The 19,529-nt window shown below is 51.6% G+C and overlaps 1 protein-coding gene and 1 pseudogene across 1 annotated transcript; one reads left to right on the top strand and one right to left on the bottom strand.

Annotated features, from left to right (window-relative positions):
- Positions 1-2,055: 2,055 nt before the first annotated feature.
- Positions 2,056-2,174, bottom strand: LOC120620726 (uncharacterized; annotated as a pseudogene).
- Positions 2,175-15,344: 13,170 nt separating this feature from the next.
- Positions 15,345-19,446, top strand: MSLN (mesothelin). Its single transcript, XM_039885599.1, has 11 exons — positions 15,345-15,360; positions 15,703-15,790; positions 16,385-16,428; positions 16,533-16,632; positions 16,910-17,088; positions 17,187-17,342; positions 17,480-17,622; positions 17,702-17,829; positions 18,617-18,711; positions 18,979-19,165; positions 19,240-19,446. Exons 2-11 carry the CDS (start codon positions 15,706-15,708, stop codon positions 19,326-19,328), a joined length of 1,206 nt encoding a protein of 401 aa, XP_039741533.1. The 5' UTR covers positions 15,345-15,360; positions 15,703-15,705; the 3' UTR covers positions 19,329-19,446.
- Positions 19,447-19,529: the final 83 nt, after the last annotated feature.

Raw genomic sequence — 19,529 nt, forward strand, 5'->3', positions numbered from 1 at the left:
GGAGCCGACTTCCCTCTGTTTATCTTCCCTGCTTCCGGAGCAGGGGCTGAGGGGCCGCGTGGGCACGAGTGGCGTCACCTTCACTCACCCAGTGTGCGGCCCCGGGGTCCCCGCCCAGGAGCTCGCAGAGGCAGCAGCCTTGCTTCACTCGGTCCCGGATGCAGCCCAAGAATCCAGAACGGCACCTGGCACACAAAGGCGCCAGTTTCTGTTGAAGAGTGAACAAAATGAAAATGATAGCGATAGGGAGCGGTTCCTTACAACCCTGTGGCTCAGTGCAGAGCCTTCTGTCCTGGGAGGGAGCCCACGGAGCTCCTCTCACGGCCTTCCCACACCCTCTTTTGTTATTTTGGAGACCAGCCTGTGGAAACTCCATTCCGCTATGATTTTAAAACCTGAAACTGGACTGCTGCTGTCGGACTCCATTCTTGAGCAACGTGTCAAGTCCAGTTATACCTTTAATTACCACTTTTCGTTAGAGCTTTTCAGAAAACTCCAGGGGTGGAGTCTGGCCCATCCCTGAGCCCAGCTCTGTTAGGGGCCCTGACAGACTCAGCCCCAGACTGTAGGTGGTAATTTCGCGTTTCTGAGGGCCCAGCCTGGCCTGGGAGCCTGGTCTTCTTGGGGTTTTTGCTTTGGACGTTCACTCTATTTGGTGACTCTCATATCTGTGTGTGGGTGTACTGACCCACAGGGACCCGAGATCATCGGCTGGTGCAGCCTCTGCTAGCCCCTGCAGCTTCCCCTCTTGGCTGCCAGGACAAGACCTTTCTCAGCAGCTGCCCCCGGAGGGCTTCCAGGCCCCACCCATCCCCCTGTCCTGGCCATAGGAGACCAAGGACTGAGATGCAATGCCTGAAATCTGAACAATCCCACTAATTATTATAACTAGATGAGCACAAGATAAATTTAGTTTCACTGAAATGCCCCAGAGTAGGTTTGCAAAAAATTTGTGAGAGTAACAAGTGCTTTTGGGATTGGGGGCAGGATAAGGATCTATTGGGCTGGGGTGATGGAGAGGATTTATAGTGGAGGAGGCTTCGACTGAGGCTGCGGGGCAAAGGATGATACACATTTAGGGGAACGGGAAGGTTCCCACAATGCTGGAGGGAGGAGTTTGACATGTATATACGCAGAACGGGTTTCAATCTTTAAATGGACAAATTGTATGATATGTGAACTGATATCTTAGTAGAACTATTTAAAAAACAAGGGGGCTAGAGGCTGCCACTCAACCTGGCTGCCCCAAGGTAGCCCAGACAGACCAGGCGTTAAGTACACCCTGGTCTGCCCAGGTTCAAACCATTGGCCCCACTGTCCCTGTAGGAGTACTTGGGTGACTGTGTCCCTAGCGGTCCTCGAGCTCCAGTGCCAACATTACGCCTCACCTCCGGTGTGCCTGCTCTCACATTTTGCAAATTGTTTCATCATCATCATTAGTGAGTATTTACCTTGTGCTTCCCATGTGCAATAACAGAGTTTGCACACGCTAGGGAGGGAACTCAAGGGCCAGCTGAGGACGCATAGAGGGGCCATGGCTCCTGTGGCCAGGCTAGCTGGCCTGTGCAGCTGCTATGATGCTGTGACTGTGCGCACCCCTTCCCCTGAGCTGGAATGGGTACAGATCTTGGCCTCTGCTCTGGATGTGCCTGAGGGGCCCTCTTTGCCCAAAGCCAGCCATTGGTGGATGGGAGCAGGTGTGATTTCCACTGAGTATGTAGAGCTGCCTGTCCCCTTCTGTCGGTTGGTGTCGGTTTTACCCTCTAAGGGATCAGCCCTGAGTTAGTGTCTTAGGGCTACTGTAACAAAAGACCGCAAACCGGGGTGGAGGGGGAGGTTTAAAACAATAGAAACTCATTCTCTCAGTTTTGGAGGCCAGAAGTCTGCAATCAAGGTGTGGGCAGGCTTGTGCCCCCTCCAAAGGCTCCAGGAGAAGATCTTTCTGCTGTGTCCAGCTTCTAGGAGCTTCAGGTGGTCCTGGGCTTGGGGCAGCATCACTCTAGCCTCTTCCTCCGTGGTCACATGGTTCCCGTGTGTCTTCTCCTTTTTTTTTTACACCTACAGCACCTGGTATTCCAAGGTGGTCTCCCATTTAAGTACTAACCAAGCCCGACCCTGCTTAGCTTTCGAGATCAGACGGGATCAGGTTTGTTCAGGGTGGCATGGCCATAGACTTCTTTTCCCATTTCTTTTTTTTTTTTCTGCACAGAGTAGGCATACAATATATATTTTTGGACAAATGAGCTTGTTTCCAATCTTTCACTTACAAAGTTGCAATAAACAGCTTGGAACATATATCTTTCCAAATTCTTTCAGTGTTTCTAGAGGACACACTTATTTCTAGAAGCAGAATTGCCGAGTTGAGTCTGCCGTATTTAAAAACATTGCTATTGCCTCTTTTCCCATTTCTTAAAGGGACACTTATCTTTGGGATTAGGGCCCACTCTAATCCAGGATGATCTCATCTGGAGATCCTTAACTTAATTGCATTTGCAAAAACTCTTTTTCCAGATTAGTTCCCATTCACAGGTTCTGGTCGGACATATCATTTGGAGGGTCCACCATTCAACCCACCACAGCTGCATGTCCAGGTTTTTGTGGAATCCTCAGGGGTCGGAGGACAACTGCATAATGGGATGCGTCTCACCAGATCATTGCCTACCTCCCATATGAGATAGAGAGGACACAGCCTGGGACCCAGCCCAAGACACACCTGCAGGCTGCAAGCCCCATGAACAGTGCTACAGAGTGGGGCCTGGGCCAGGAGATGTCTTTGGGGGAAGCCAGCCTGTGTGCAATGGGACTAAAATAACCCAGGGTGGGGACAAGGAAAAGATATTTTGTCTTTACCAAAATAAATAAATTTTTTTCTAAACATGTAATTTCAAAACTTTTATTGTATTCTCCAAAGTTACTGTGTTGTGGGTCAAGACCCCCAAAGAAATTGGAGAGAAATGGGGTTCACTCCTTTCTTTCTCTACATGGCTGAGCTATAGGACAAAGGGTGTGCATCCACCATAAGGCCCACGAAAACCACCAAGATTCCCTCATCAGGCATGGGGTGGGGAAGGGCAACTAGGAACCATGGGGGAGGGGGTTTTGTGCTGTTACCCCCAGCACTATGGGATCACCTACCAAGAGCCGTCTATATTAATTTTGGGGTGCAGGAATGACCAGGTGAGAGGAGTACAGATGGGGCTGGATCCCAGAGCCCCTGCTTTGTCACGTGGAACAAAGGACAAGTTTCCCAGGGGCCTGGCTCAGGCAACCTTCCCAGTACAGGGCAGGCCCCCTACCAAACCAAGTAGCTGTCGCATTCCAAACCCGCTCCTATGCTTTTTGTAAACCAGGGACTATTTAGTTTGTGTGGCCAACGAGGAGTCTCATTACAATCTGGGGGTCTTCATGTTTAGGAGGTTCTGGGTAGATCACCCCTGATCTCTGTCTGCCTATCATGGATGCCACTCCCTGTCTGCGTGGACAGTCTCCAGGCCTGCCCCTGCAAACCTTCCACACCTCTCCGAGGACACTCCAGGCCTGAGTGCTAGGATGCAGGAGGGAGGGGTGAGAAAGTGCCCCCTTTCATGTGAGTCCCAGTGCCTGTCACTCTCTAGAATCTGAGACAGAAAAAAGCCTTTTGTATAAAGCACCCTGCCTGGCCAGGGCCTCTACCTAGGCACTGGAGGCGATTTGGCCCCTCCCCCGCCCTGAGGCACCCTGGGCTTTAGGAAGCAAGGCTTGCATTCCTGGGTCAAGAGCAGACAGAGTGTTTTATTTGTTGAAGGGAATTGCCGAGACCAATTACTGAGACCAATGAGCACATCATTAACATCATAATCAACACGCAGCACCTTCCCGCTGGGGCCACCACATCTTGTCAACAGGTGTGATGCAGCAACAGCCCTGGGAGGCCCTGCACAAGGTGCAATTAGAAGCTAATGAGGAGGCTTGCCATGACCAACCCTTCTAGCTCCTGCTCCTAGGTAGGCACCCAGCCAGGGATTGGGAGAGGAGGAGGATCTGGAGAGAGCTCTGGTGGTCTTCCTTCTGCTCCCACCCAGGTCGGGCTGCAGGAAGCAGCAGAAAGACCTGCAGGTTTGCAGTTGGTCATGGAGAGGGCCTCGCCATGCAGTAGGAACACTAGTGATCCTTAGGAGGACAGGTGCACTGTACACCTGTCCACAGGCATGCACCATCAGGGGCAGGCTGAGAGGAGAAGCCCCCTCCTTTGCCTGACCATGTGCTAGAGGGAGAGGTGGGGGCGGGGGCACAACCGTCTCGCCCTCCAACACTGGGCCTCCAGGCTGTGGGCCTGGGACGGCCAGGCAACCTAGTCTGCTTTCTTGAGAGAGCAGGCACAAGGCTTGTCAAGGCCAAGCGCCAGTCAAAGCAGCAGGGCTACTCTCTCCAGGGGACTTGCTAAACCGGCCTGTTTGGAGTGCGTAGCAGCAGGTTTGTTACTGTTTTTTGACATTTCCCCCAGCCTTCCATGTTAGAGCACCATGGTCAAGGCTGCCATGTCAGAGCATCAAGGCCTGGCTTGCCAGGGACCCCTGAGTTACCTCTGCACTCATACTTTATACTCAGCCTCTCAAGTCATCAAGAGGACCATCTGGGTGTCTGAGGAAGCATGCGCTATGTGGAAGAGTCATAGTGTAGCTGGGTGGGGCGGGGGTCCCTATGGGAGCCCCCAGCTCCAGGGCCTGCACCTCAGCCCAGGAACCTGGGAGCTACTCCGCCATTGGCAGCCTGGCTGGTTTTCTGTTTGATATTTTTACTGCTTTGTGAAGGTCATGCCTGGCCTGCTTCCAGTGGGAGGATTACCCCGGAAACAGCATTTGGGCCCCCAGCCTGAGGAGCTCCCAGCTTGTGGGACTGTGGGCCCTCCCCAGGAGTGTTTCTCCAGGCTCCCTTCCCTCCATCACTGTCTCCTTTGGGGCTGGTTCCCAACTCACCCAGCTTAGCCACAGTAGGTGGGAGTAGGCGAGGGGTCCCCTGAACACTGCAGAAGAGGAAGTCTTTCTCATGCTCGGGCCTCTGGGAACTCTAGAGGAGTGAGCCAGCTGCCTTGGTGCGAGCATGATGGGAGGTGGAAGAGGAAGCCACTCTGTGCGCCCAGGGCAGGGTCCTCCCACTGCTCCCGCCTAGAATTCATTGAGAACGGGTTTTTCTCTCCAACTCTGGCCTCGATTTCCCCTGTGGTGGGTGTGGAGCTGGAGACCTGGGGCCACCTCCTGCCCTGGGCAGTCCTGATAAATCTCCGGGATCATCCCCTGCCCACCAGTTCTGACCTCCCCGGGGTCCTTGGCACGCCAACCTGGGCTGCTGTTCCCGGAGGCCACCTTGACCACAGAGGTATTCAAGGCAGTGAGACAAGTGTGTTCATGAGTATGTATAGCATTTGTTTTCTTGGAGGTGGGAGCGTGCCAGGAGCCAGAAGACACTGGGGAAGTAAAGTCATCCCCCTATGGCCACTAGGGTTGAGGCCTATTGATGCACCCTGGGGTGTGATAAGGTCATCATGGACATCAAAAGAGCTTAAGAAAAAGTGGCCACATGGGGTCAGCAGTGCCGGATGGGGCACAGGCCAGCCAGGGAGACAGGGTGGGAGGGCCTGGGTGAGCCACCCCAGATGCCCTGGCTGAAGTGGTCTCAGACCACGCCGAAATGCCTGCCATGCTGAGGTCAGGGGCCAGTCCCAAGACTCACCCAGGGAGCTCCACAGAGAACTAGTCCAGGACCTTGGTGCAGCTCCAGGTGATGGTGCCTGAGGAAACAGGGAAGGCAGCCAGCTGGGCAGCACAAGTCTATCCAGGACTTGGCCTGGGGCAGGTACTGCCCCATCAGCCTTGCCATACCTGACACCCAGTGTCTGTCTTCCTGGTAGATACCTGTCCCACCCTGAGGCACACACCCTGCTGAGTTCTCCCCCACTGTCCCCTGCCATCTGTCTCCTACTTTGGCTCACACCACTGAGCCTTGGGTTCTAGTGCAGCAGGCGCTTGGTTGGTGAAGACACTGTTTCCCAAGTGGGCATTCGTCCACAGTGGGGAGTGTGCATCCCTGGGCATGTGGACATGAGTGAACATGAGGGTCCTTGGGGGATACTTCTCAGCCCACATGTGGTTCAGCTCTGTGGAGGGAGGGAGTCCCCAAGCCTGAGTCTTTGGGGTCCAAGCCTGATTTCTGATCTCAGCCAGGATTTCCTATGAGCCCTGTCTATCTGCTGCCCCCAGCGACCATCCCAGGACTCCAGACTTTGATGGGGTAGGGGATTAGTGGGTTAGGGTGGCCCTGCTTGCCTGTCCTCACCCCCAGATGCCATGTAGGAAGTTTCTGCAGACCCTCACTCTGGGGTCAGGGCATGGTCATCACCCAGGACCCTCCAGACCTAGTGCCAGAGCTGCCCACTCCTGCTTACTCCTGCATCTGTTGGAAGGTATCACAGGAGATATCCACCAGGATCTGTGCCAGGACAGTGCTTTCCACAGAAGGTCTGCTAGTGAGCATCGAACTGTAGCAAGATGTCCTGGCTACGCTGCCCAAGAGGCCAGGCCCAGGGCTTGGGGAAGAGGTCTAGCATGAGGTGGCTGGGGTAGCATTGGATAGCTGGGCCTGTGGAAAGGGGTCAGCTGGGCAAATGGCAGCCCTCCCTACCTCCATATCCTCCAAGTTGGAACTGCCACTCGTGCACCAGTGAGTCTAGGAAGTAGGCCAGGACATTGAGGGGCATGGAGTGGGGTAGCCCCTTCTCGGCCAGCACATCTAGTGTGGCCAGCTGGGTCTGGGTCAGCAGGATCCTGGCAGAAATCTGGGTCAGCCCCAGGATTGTGCCCCCTCCTTGACACTGTTATGCCATTTTGGGGGTGGCCTGGGCCCTGGATCCAGCTGTGTACGACTTCCTCTGCTCCTCCAAGAAGGCACTGAAGGCCACATTCAGGACAGTCACACTGAAGGGATGGTCAGATGAGGGTCCAGGAGCCCAGAGGCCACTCTACTACCAGAGCTACAGCAACAGCAGCAGCAGCAGCAGCAGCAGCAGGCAGGTTGTATGGCTGCTTCTACCCAGCCTATGTCTACCCTAGGTCCTGGCCCACAGCCCTCACCCTGGAAAATGGTCTGTGTTCCCCACCCTTAGATAAAGCAGCCCCATACCTGTTGAGGTGGGGACACATATGGTTGTGCTGGGAGCAGTTAGCAAGCAGGGCAGGGATCATGAGGGCCAGGAATAGGATCAACGACTCTCAGAACCAGCCCCTAAGGTCAGTGGTGGCCACGGTGAGATGGTGTCTGACACTAGGCAATGGAACATGGCCCCCAGGATGATGGTGCAGCCCCATGGGAGGAGAGGAGAGGGGTTGACTTCCCAGAGTCAGGAAGACTGGGCCAACCAAGGAAGGCTTCTTGAAAGTGGCAACCTGGATCAGAGACCTGTCATGAGACCCAATGACAGGTCTCTGCTCCAGGCTCTAGGCCAGAAGACTCTGATCTTCTTTTCTATTTTGCCCAAATTGAGGGACAGATTTTTTTGAGAAATCAGAGCAAGAGCCAATCTATTGAGCTTGGGGCACAGCTCCTGCCCTCTGAGAACATGATCCTTCCAGGGGAGCTGGCTGGCTGCTCTTGGCCTCATGGGGACTATTGTGTTAGAGCTAAATGCATCCACACCAGCAATGAAACCAGCAAAGCCAGAAGTAACTATCCAACTTCTTATATGTGACCGGAGGTATCCTGATGAGGAACAGATTTAGCCATATGAAAATAAAAGAAAAAAAAATTTTTAAAAAATATGCAGAATAGACAGCCCCAAAGTTGTTTGGTTTACTCAGAATGAAAAGACCGACAATAGCCTGGGGTCAGGTACTGGAATCCCCCAGGGAGCCTGACAGGGAACAAGGACAAGTAGGAGTTCTTTGTGAGGGATGAGAGGCAAGCAAAAAGCCAGCTGTGCACCTGAGTGCATCCTGCAAAATGCCAAACCAAGACCAGAGGGATGCTCACCTCTGGGTTGCAAAGTTGCTGGGTGGGAGGTGGGAACCAGGGCAACTGTCTTCTTTCCACAAGTCTGAATTTTCACTGTTTCTTTCATGATCATCTCTTACTTTTGCTTATTAAATATATATATATATATATATATATATATATATATATATATATATATATATATATATATATATATATTGCTGGATCTGTCTCTCCACACAGTCATCAACAGCTGTTATTATCTACCTTTCTAATTTTGTAAATTTTGTTTGAATCTGAATTTCTGTGGTTCCTACAAAGGTTGAATCTGTCTTCATAAACCACTAGCCATTTAGTGATCTTATGAGAATTCCTGCTCGTCTCCTTGGCCCTCTTTCTGTTGATTTCCTGTTTTCCTTGTTGATTTGCAGTTTGTGTTCTCACCAAGCCATGGGCACTGTTAGATGTTGTAAATTTCTTCTCCTTGTTTGAGACATGCCTGTAGCTGCCAATTTGCCTATTGAATAGGAATCTTTAATTCTGACGATATCAAATTTACAGTGTGGTTTCCGTGTTGGTATCTTTCTCCATTCTTTCATGTCTTTTTCTGTCTCTATAGTTTTCTCTATCTGCATTTGATATCCAACCTGTACATGATGTCAGCTAGGGTCTGCTTTATTTTTCTTGACACAGTGAGTCCTATTTTCCAACACCATCTGTCCCACAGATCTGTCTCTTACCCCCTGTCATTGCTTTGTGAACCATCCTTCTCATCTATGAAGTCCTACATGCACATTTCTTAAAATCTCTGGTCTATCTCTTTGTTCCTATTTTAATTACTGTGGCTTTGTCTTAATATCTGGGAGCTTGCTGCTTCTTTTTAGATTGCGGATATTCATTCTCTTTATTTTTTGAATAAATTTGTTGGGTTCCTGGAAAAAAAATCCTCTTAGAATTTTTACTGGGATTGAATCGAATTTATAGAATGATTTTAGGAGCACTGACAGCTTTATCATGCCAGGTTGTTCCATATAAAGATATTCTGCACTATTAGGTTGATTTCTAGAGACTGTGGATTTCATTATTATTAAAAATGACATATTTTCTATTTAATTTGTTACTACTCCTGACATAAAGAAATGCTATGGGTGTTTTATTGTGGTAAATATACATAAAATAAAATTTACCATTATAATCATTTTTAAGTGTATAATTCAGTGGCATTAAATACATTCACAATGTCAGGTAATCATCACCATCATCTATTTCCAGAATTTTTACATCTTCCCAAACAGAAACTTTGTACCATTAAACAGTAACTACCCAGTTCCCTTCCCCTCCCCAGACCCTAGTAACCTCTACTATACTTTCTGTCTGTGTGGGTTTCCCTAATGTGGACATTTAATTTAAATGGAATCACACAAAATTTGTCATTTTGTGTCTGGCTTTTTCCATTAAGCATAATATTTTCAAAGTTCATCCACATTGTAGCATGTATAAGAACTCCATTTCTTTCTACGGCTGAATAATATTCTATTGTATGTATATATCATATTTTGTTTATCCACCCATCTGTCGATGGACACTTGGGTTGTTTTCATTTTTGGCTATTGTGAATAACACTGCTATAAAATGGATATCTGTTTGAGTCCCCATCTTCAAATTTTTCAAATATCTTAAATTGCTGAGTCATGTGGTAATTCTGTGTTTACATTTTTGAAGAACCTCCATATTGTTTTCCAGCGGCTGCACCATCTCATATACCCATCGGCAATGCACAAGGGTTTCAATTTCTCCATATCCTCACCAACACTTGTTAGGCTATTGATTTTTAAATTAATTTCATTGTGGTGTAATTTCTGCACAATAAAGTCATCCATTTAAAATCTACAGTCCAAAGAGCTCTGGCAGTTGCCCACATTCACAAAACCACCAGCACAATAAGAAATAGGACGCTGCCATCACTCCCGAAAGTTTCCTTCTGTTCCTTTGTGGTTGGTTTGTTCCTCTCTTGATTTGACAGGAATTCTTGATTTTTGGTTGCCCCAGGCAACCACTGATTTGCTTTTTGTCATAATAGATTAGTGTGCATTTAAAACTTTTTCTATAAATGGAATCATACATTACAGACTCTTTGATGTTTGTTCCTTTCACTCAGCATAATGATTTTGAAATTCATCTTTTTTTTCATGTTTGCCATCATATGACTGTGCCCCATTTTGTTTGTCCATGCATCTATTGATGGAAATTTGTTTTCCCCCATTTTCAGCTATTCTGAATAGAGCTTCCATGAATATTCATGGATAAGTCTTCATGTGAACATATGTTTTCGTTTCCCTGGAGTAATTACTTAGGAGAGGAATGGCTAAATTTTAGTTAGGTATATGTTTAACTTCTTAAGAAAATGCCAAAAAAATGTGGTCATATTAATTTGTACGCGCACCAGTTCTGTTTGAGGGTTCCAGTTGTTCCACATTTGTGTTAACACTTGTCATTGTCAGTCCTTTTAAATTAGTCATTCCAATGGCTGTGTAGTGGTATATCATTGGATTTGATTTGCATTTCCCTGACGAGTGATATCCGGCATCTTTTCATGCACTGATGGGCCACTCACAACATCTTCTTTTGTAAAGTGTCTGTTCAAATCTTTGGCTTCTGTGTGTGTGTGTGTTTTTAAACAGCTTTACTGAGATATAATTCACACACCATACAACTTAACCCATTTAAAGTGTACAATTCAATGTTTGTCAGTATATTATTCAAGGAAGACCCTCCTTTAACCTGAATTATTGAACACTGAATATCTTTGGAATTAAACATTTGCTTCAGACTTGATAATGTTTCTTAATGAAGTCAACCTAAAATTACAAGAGAAAATAGTGCTTACATGCGAAACATAGAATGCAGTACTGTCATATTAACGACAATTAATGTTATATGAATCACAAGTAACATGCTTTATACACTTCCCGTGCTGTCAGAATTAAAACAAGAAGTGAATTCTCCATTCCCACTCATATCTGCAATGGCTGTATCTTTTGAGCTCAAACTGTAGTTCTTGATGCAAACACAAAAGAAATTTCCACATTTCAAAATCGGTGTAGCTGTGTAATTGAGAAGTTCCCACCTAACCCTCAATTAGAAGTGATTAATCCTGTTATTAAACCCATCCAGTGATATTTTAAAATTCTAGACTTTGTATTTTTCATTTCTAAAATTTCCTATTTGGTTCTTTTAAAATATTTTATTTTTTTTCCTACCTCTCCATTCATGAGAACCTATTTTTCATGACCTCATTGAATGTAGTTGCAATAACTGCTTTTTTTTTTTTTGCAAGAGCTGCTTTAAAATCCTTTTCTGATAATTCTAATACCTAACTCACCTTGGCATTGGCCTCAGTCGATCTTTTTCCCTTGAGGATGGATCAGTGTCCTGGCTTTCCCTGTGTCCAGTAGTTTTGTATTTTCTCATGAACATTGTGACTATTATGTTGCATAGACACTGCATTCTGTTATATACCTATGAAGACTATTGCTGCTTTTGTGCTGGCAGGCCGTGAACTTGGTTAGACTTTAATTGTGAACTCTGCCACTCCTGACATAGGCAGAGGTCAGTCTTGGCCCATTTTTCATCTTTGGCTAAGCTGGTCTGCTTTGCACACGCATGATTCAGGGGTCAGCAAGAGGGTTAGGTAGAGTTCATACAGAATTTGGGGGTCTCCTTTCCTGGCTCTCTCCTTTCCAGAGTTCTCCATTCATTCTCTGATTATTCTGGGCTCTGTCTTCTGGCACATTCGGCCAGAAAAATATTGGGATTACTGCTGAAGTCTGAGCACTCACACCACTGTGGTCACACCTTGGCTGTCTTCAGGGCAGAGCCACACACAAAGAGAGATCCACTCCATGTTGGCATCTTCCCCCAAGTATCAATTTCCCTCCAGGATGACTTTTGTTCATTCCCCAGGGCCCTTGAGGAATTGGTTTTTCACATTTTATCCAGAACTTTTCAGTTGTTGTCTGTGGATGAGACCTTTTTAAGTTACTTACTCCTCTACTGACTTCTGTAAGTTGATTCTTATACCTGGAAGCCTTGGTGAATTTGGTACAGTCACACCACGAAAATAATGCAGGTTCAATTTCAGACCACTGCAATAAAACGAGTCGTAATCTTTTCACTTGGGGAGGGTCTCGTATTCAATTTGTAAAAAAAACACAGCATCCGTTAAGTGCAATAAAAGGAGGCATGCCTGAGTTAACTAGTATTTGGTTTGACTGTATGTCAAACGCAGACTATAGAAACCCAGAAAAGGTCAGAGGCGAGACAGCTGTATATACTCAGTTCAGCAAACAGAAATCTCTGCAGGTATGTAACAGAGAGACATGTTCCACACAGGGAATTCCTGTTTATAAAATCGTCTGAGAAGTTGGAGAGGAAGTGAGAGAGCTGCCAGGGACTCTGGCTTCAAGGTCACATCGTGAAGGCTGCTATCCGAAGTTAGGCACTGGTGTCCAGTCAGCACAGAGATGCATGTTGTCTACCCTGATGGCCAGTGGCCACAACAGCAGGAAGGTGGCTTCTTCCTCTGGTCCTAAGACAGCCAGTGCTGGAGCAGGTGGGCTCCCATTGGCCCCACTGTCATGGAGGGCAGTGCTGTGTACTCTCTGGAGCTGGCCCAGTTGGATTTGTCTCCCCCAACTCCTGGGCTCTTGCAGCCTCCCATCCAACCACTTCACCCCACTTCACTTCACACCATAATGCCGTGAGCCCAAAACTCACTCAAAAGAAGCCACACTGTGGTCAACACTCTGGGAGTCGTATCCTGGCTGAGCGGCCACTACCCAGAACCTGCTGACATCAGGCTTAGTGGGGTGGCCCGCAGGGACCCTGTCATGGCACCACTGGGATACCACACCCTGGCTATGCTGTGTAGTGTTGGCCACTCACTAAGCCTCAGTTTCTACACCTGAGAAGCGGGAGAGTAAGGGCCCGTGAAGCAAGGCCTTGGCTCCCAATACATGCCTGGTACATGACCATCAGCCCGCCTGGAGGTCCCACCCACACCCACCAAGGGAAGGGCGAAAGCAGCTCTCCACCCCACACCCCTCCTCTCCTGGCGGCTCCTCCGCAGGGTCCCCACCCACACATTCCTGGAGCGTGAGCAGTGCTGCTCCCAGCTCCACCGGTGAGACCTCATCTGTTTCCCTGACAGACTTGAGAGGCTGCTGGACTCTAGACCACCCACCTCCCAATTGAGGAAACCGAGGCAGAGGAGGCTCAGGTTTGGTTCACCACCCTAGAACATCAGAGTCACTGGGGTCAGGGCCTAACTGGACCTTGGGTGGGGGGGGCCTAGGGACACCAGGGATTTTTTTTCAGGGGTCTCCTGTTACCCAGCCCAGTGTCCAGGCTCATAAGGACCTGGGAGAGTAAGGACCCACAGATTCATATGTGTGGGTTGCTGGGTGGACAGTGGCCCAGTCAAGCTCTGCGTTATGCTCATGGGTATGCCTGGGGAGGTGAGGGCAGGGACATCTCTGTCAGCCCTTTCTGGCACCTCCAGCCAAGCAACACTGGGTGGGACCAGGGATGAGGCCGAGGCTGGTACTGGGACCCACCTGGGAGGGGGCTCTGGTCAGTCCCAAAAAAGCAGGCTGGGGGGAGGTGTGTCAGCCTCTGCTTCTGCCCTCATAGATGCTCCCTCCCTAGTCCTCAATGCATTTGGGGAGCAGTGAGGACCCTACACTACCTCCCGTGCTCAACTCAGAGGGTGTTGCCCTCAGGGTCAGCTCTATCCTAGCACCAGCTGCTCCTGACAGGCTGTGTGATGCTGGGCTGGCTGCACAGCATCTTTGTATCTGAGTCCTGTCCTAAACCCATAATCCACTCCCCTGCCTGCCCTCACCAGAGAGGCTTGAGGTTGGTAGGGAATGTGGTCTGACTTCATTTTCCATCACTTGAGGGCCAGACCTTGGGGACTGAAGTTGGGCTGGGGTGGGAGATTCTGTAGGTGGGTGGGACAGGTGGAGCAGGAGAGAACCTCAGCTTGTGTCCTGTAACCAAGCACCTGTCAGAGGCTAAGAGTTCATGAGTCTCAGGCTGTAGGGAGGAGCTGGCCATTCCTTCTTTACAGACACAGCCACCTCTACCTCACACTCCACTCTGAGGAGCTTGTGGTCCACTCAGACATCAGACCCCACTAGGGGAATAAAAGGGAATGGCTGTTGCTCTGGTAGCAGGGGCAAGGAGTGACAGCCTTTCTCTGTGACCAGGCCCCATGCCCAAGGTCCTGGACAGGGCCTGACTCTTTCCTGCTTCAGTGTGTGCCAGTGTCTGAGCAGGGCCCAGCATGCAATAGGTGCTCAGCAAGGTGTCTAATGAGTGACAGGTGACCAGGTGGATGCTGGTCTTGGAGGACTCAGGGTCAGAGGTGAGACCATATCCGGTGCCTACTCCATTCTTCCCTCACTGGAACCCCTAAGCTGTCTTATGACTGTTTTTACATCACACATAAATACACATGCTCTGGACTGGCCAAAACACCGTGACTCCTACAGGTGGCACTCCAGACAGTTTGGAAGCTGTAGCCCTAAGACAGTGAGGTGTCTCTGTGGCCCTAACCTGGTCTTGCGGGGGAGGATGCTAGTATCAAGGCCCACAGTGGCCTGCAGAGAGGCTCCCAGGGAGTCCTAACCTGGGGTGCTAGAGGCCTCTGGTTACATGGAGCTGGGTGGGGGCTGAGGGAAGCTGCAGGGGGAGGCACAGCTCTTGCTTGGCCCCACCCACTGCCCATTTTCTGGTTTGGTTTTCTCCCACCTCCTCTGGGGCCTTGCCACTCCTCAGGACACTCCCTGCAGGCCACCTCTTTGCCCAGCTGAAAGGGGAATGTTTGGGGGAGGGGATGGCTCCTCTATACCAGGCCACAGGCAGCCTCCCCCTCTGGGCCTCCCTGGAAGGGACAAGTGTAGAAGTTGGCCTGATCTCCTGCAGGCCCCAGCGACCCTGGGACAACCCATCCCACCTACTTCCCCACCCCACAGTGTCCACCAAGGCCCCTGGACCTCACTCCAGAAAGCACATGGAGATTTCTCACCCCCACAAGAATTCTCACCGCCCACTGCCCCACCCAAGGGGCTGGCAGGTGGGAAGGGGTGTCACCCTCTGGCATCCACCCAGGCTTCTGTTTGGAGAGGGACCTCAGAAGGGAAACCAGGAGGTGGGCCCTGGCTTGTCCACTGGGCAGGGCCCTGAGTTTGCACAAAGCCCAGCACCTGTGGCAGGGTGTGGAGGGGGAGGACGGCCACGCCCCAGATTGAGGGTGCCGTTCAGCATTATCCCCAGCCCTGAACTGCTCAGTCCCCCTGATACGAATGTGGAAACTGAAGACAGCTCAAGCCAGAGGTGGCCCTGCCTCCTCGTACTAAACTCTCTCACCCTGCCCTGCCCTGCACTGTGGGGGGAGGGGAAGGTGCCACCTGCCAGCTGCCTGCCTAGGCTCTCACAACTGGGGGCCAGGCTGACTCAGACCCCACATCCACTGGCAGGAGGGGCTGGTTTTCCGAAGGGGGCGGGCCAGGCTTGCTGGATGGTCCTGAGATCAGGGCTGGATGCTGCACAGACACTGCTGTGGGGCTGAGAAGTTCCACCTGGAGCCTCTCTGGGGCTCTGAAACCCCTGTGCTAGCTGGGGGCAGGGGCATGCGTGGGGGGGTGGCAGGTACATCCAAGTGGTTGTCCTCTACAGACCATGGCCTTGTGGAGTGCTCAACGCCCCCTGGGGTCCCGCAGGAACCTCACCCATGACAGCCTCCTGTTCCTGCTTCTCAGCTTCAGTGAGTAATAGGGGTGGGCTGCTACAAAGGGCTGGAATGAGAGAGAGTTGGAGGGCAGCCAAGGGTTCTTAGGAAAGGCTCTACCTGCCCCACGCCTCCTACTCCATCTGTAGACGGTGCCCCCTCATCCTCGACAGGTGCTTCGAATCCCAGCAGTTGTCCCAAATCTCGGCAGGTGTTCTGAGTTCAGGCAAGTGTCCTGAATCTAGGCAGATGCCTGAGTTCCAGGAAGTCATCCATGCCTCCTCCTGCAGTGCCCTACAGGATTGGAGGCTAAACCAGGGCAGTGACGTGATGGGGCTCAGGCCAAATTGAGGGTGTCTGGTGGGAAAGTCGTCTGACTTCCCTGAGCAGTGAGGCCCCAGGAGGAGGATGTGGGAAGCCAGGGCTCCCCGATGGGGTACAAACCCTGGCCTGGGGTGTGGTGAGCTGTGACATCATGGGGTACAGGGGCCTAACCCTTTCTTTTCAAACCTGTGGGGTGTATTTGGGGCTGGGAGGTCAGGGAGGGGCCGGCTTTGCCTCCTTCCTCCCTAGGATAGGGCCTGCAGCAGGCACATCAAAGGCCCCCTGCTTTGTATCCCTGCCCTGCAGAGTGGGTGCTACTCTCCAGGGCCCAGACTGCAGACACAGGACAGGTAAGGAACCTCTAGGGAGACAGAGGAAGGTTTTCTGGCCCTTGGTCGGGGTCCTTGGGCGCTGGGCCATGCATGGCTCAGCCAAAGTTCTACTCTGTCCTTAGGGAGTCATGACCCCGTGGCTGCAACGCACCTCCCAGGACCTGTCCTGGCAGCGGTCCGAGCCGACCATCATCTTCCCAAGGGCACTGCAGGTCACAGAGAGTGAGCACAGGGCCCAGCCCCATCGGTGTCAGGGAACCTGGGGTGAGGGGCTGACACTGTGGGGTCTCACCTCTCGGCACTGTGGCTCTTCCTGGCTGCTCAGTTTGTTCAGTTGTGACAGCAACCTTGGAGAGTGGACAAAATCATCCCAATTTGCCAGTGGGTAAACTGAGGCCTGGAGAGGGTTAAACATTGCCTAGGGTCTCAGCATGGGCGTGGGAGGAAGAAGAGGTTGACTGGAGAAGCTCGGCTCCTGACCCCCTGCCTGCCCCTGTAGAGAAGGCCTGCCCCTCTGGGAAGGAGACCCATGTGGTGGATGAAAACCTCGCATTCTATGAGGAATGGGAGCTGGAAGCCTGTGTGGACGGGGCCCTGCTGGCTGAGCAGATGGACCGAGTGAATGCGATTCCCTTCACCTACCAGCAGCTTGACATTTTTAAACACAAATTGGATGAGGTAGTTCATGACTTGGGCTCCCACCTGCCTGCTGTGCCGCAGCCTTCCCCAGCCACTTGAGGAGTGGTTGTGGCCCTCATGGTCATTTCTCCTGGCAGTTCTACCCACAGGGGTATCCCGAGTCCCTGATCCAGCACCTGAATTACTTCTTCCTTGAGGTCACCCCCCATGACATCCACAAGTGGAACGTGACATCCCTGGAGACCGTGAAATCTCTGCTTAAAGTCAGCAAAGGGCGCAAAATGGATGCTAAGGTGACCACCTGTTGGGAGGGGAGCACATGGTATGAGGTTGTGCAGGCCTACGGGGTAAACACAGGATGTGAGGTTGTGTAGGCCTGGGGAATACGTCTCTCCCTGCCCCAAGGCATCTCACTGGCCTCCTCCCACAGGTGGCTGCCCTGATTGCCCGCTATCTGGTGGGAGGTGGCCAGCTAGATAAGGCCACCCTGGACACTCTGGCCAGCTTCCATCCTACCTACCTCTGCTTCCTCAGTCCTGAGCAGCTGAGCTCTGTGCAACAAGATGTGGTCTGGTGAGTCCCCGGGGGTCTATGGGTATGGTGGGTGTGCTGTTCTCTGAGCTCACTGCCTGGCTCCACCCTACCTCCCCAGGACGGCTAGGCCCCAGGACCTGGACTCCTGCCACCCACTGCAGATGGATATACTCTATTCCAAGGCCCGCATCGCCTTCCAGAACATGAGCGGGTCCGAATACTTTGCGAGGATCAAGCCATTCCTGGGTGAGCCAAGAGGACATGGGGGCAGGATGCCTGAGGTTCTCATGGTGCAGCCAGGTTCTCACCTCCCTGGACTGCAGGCTGCTAGTGTGATGAGGTCAGGGTGCCCTCCACTCCTCCAAGCATATATAGGCTGAGGCCCTGTGAGTTCTGACCAATGCTCAGGCACTTGGCCACCTCCAGCCTCCCCGCTAAGGTGGAGGGTCAAGTGGTTAATGTTGTGACCGAAATAACCAGGCCCAACTCGAGTGCTCTAGTCCAAGAGACAGTTTATTAGCCGGCGGCTGTCCTTGCAAAGGAGCAGCCCCGAGACGCAGGGGCACAAAGGTTTTAAGCCCTCGATCCCATCCCCCACATCCTTAATCTTTACACAAAAGACTATATCTCCTCCATTCATTAACTGATAACTAAGAGGTGGGTAAGCAAGCAGGGGTACAGAAGCAGAATGCATCATTGTTAAAATATTTTGTACCTATAGGCAGTGATCCGGCCAGTAAATCCCTTTAGTTAATAAATTTTTAGCAGATAACTAACTAGAAGTGAGACATGGCGGTTAGCACGTACCATGTCTTATCCTTAACCTATTGTTTCTAAAGGTGAGGTCACTACAGTTAACAGGCAAACTGGGGCCCAGAATTCCTTAGGAAAAGAGAATCTCGGTAAAGGAAGTGAGATTCTTGTAGCCTATGGTCCGAAGACGAGACTGGGTGGCGGGGGGGGGGGGGGGGGTGGGGGGGTGGGGGGGGGGTGTTGTGAGGTCTCACACTTAGGCTCCTCTCCCCGGGCACAGGTGGGGCCTCCACGGAGGACCTGCGGGCTCTCGTTCCGCAGAACATAAGCATGGACATAGCCACATTCAAGACGCTGCGGAAAGAGGTCTTGCTGGTACGGCGTCAACAGGGGCGGGGACATTTGGGGGCGGGGCCACGGGGAGGGCGTGTCCGTGGGTGAGCCCGGCGGTGAGAGCAGGACCACGGATAGGGCGGGGTCTTGGGAGAGGCCCCTGGTAAGCCAGAGCCAGCTCCAAAGTCTGGAGGTGCTGAGGTAGGGTCTGTGGGCAGGGAAGCACGGGGTAGTTTGGACATAGTGGAGTCCAACTGCCCTTTGGAGAGAGGCAGGGAGACCCTGACTGCCGCCTGGGGGCTCTGGCAGCCACTGACCATTGCCGAGGTGCGAAAACTTCTGGGTCCAAACCTGGCGGAGCTGAAGGTGGAGGAGGGGAATAGCCCCGTGCGGGACTGGATCTTCCGGCAGCGGCAGGATGACCTGGACAGCCTGGGGCTGGGGCTCCACGGTGGCATCCCCAATGGATACCTGGTCCTAGACCTCAACTTCAGAGGTGGGCTGGGGTGGCCAGTGAGTGGGGCTGGGGCAGAGCGAGGTGTAGGGTCTAAGTCACCCCTCTCTATGCAGAGGCCCTCTCCGGGAGCCCCCACCTCCTTGGACCTGGACCTGTGCTCACTGTGATCCCGACTCTGCTCTTGGCTTTGATCCTGAACTGAGCCCACTGCCACTGAGGACTGGGCCCTGCTGTGGAGACCCTGCCTGGTGACAGCAGGCCTGGGTTATTCCTGCTGCACCCAGGGGACTGGAGCTCAATAAAAGAGAACCTGTTCCCCCTCCCCAGAAGTGACCTGTGGTTATTCTGGGGACAGAGTAGGAGGCCCTGATGGCTGTGGTGTTCTGAGTGGGCAGGGCTAAGG

Source organism: Pteropus medius, unplaced genomic scaffold (genome assembly GCF_902729225.1).
Source record: "Pteropus medius unplaced genomic scaffold, Ma_sr-lr_union100, whole genome shotgun sequence".
Lineage (NCBI taxonomy): Eukaryota > Metazoa > Chordata > Mammalia > Chiroptera > Pteropodidae > Pteropus > Pteropus medius.

Excerpts from the sequence above, each read along its gene's own strand:
- MSLN (XM_039885599.1), top strand. The coding sequence starts at position 15,706 with ATGGCCTTGTGGAGTGCTCAACGCCCCCTGGGGTCCCGCAGGAACCTC. Across the intron at positions 16,429-16,532 it reads AGACTGCAGACACAGGACAG|GGAGTCATGACCCCGTGGCT; the intron begins GTAAGGAACCTC and ends CTCTGTCCTTAG. Across the intron at positions 19,166-19,239 it reads CCTAGACCTCAACTTCAGAG|AGGCCCTCTCCGGGAGCCCC; the intron begins GTGGGCTGGGGT and ends CTCTCTATGCAG.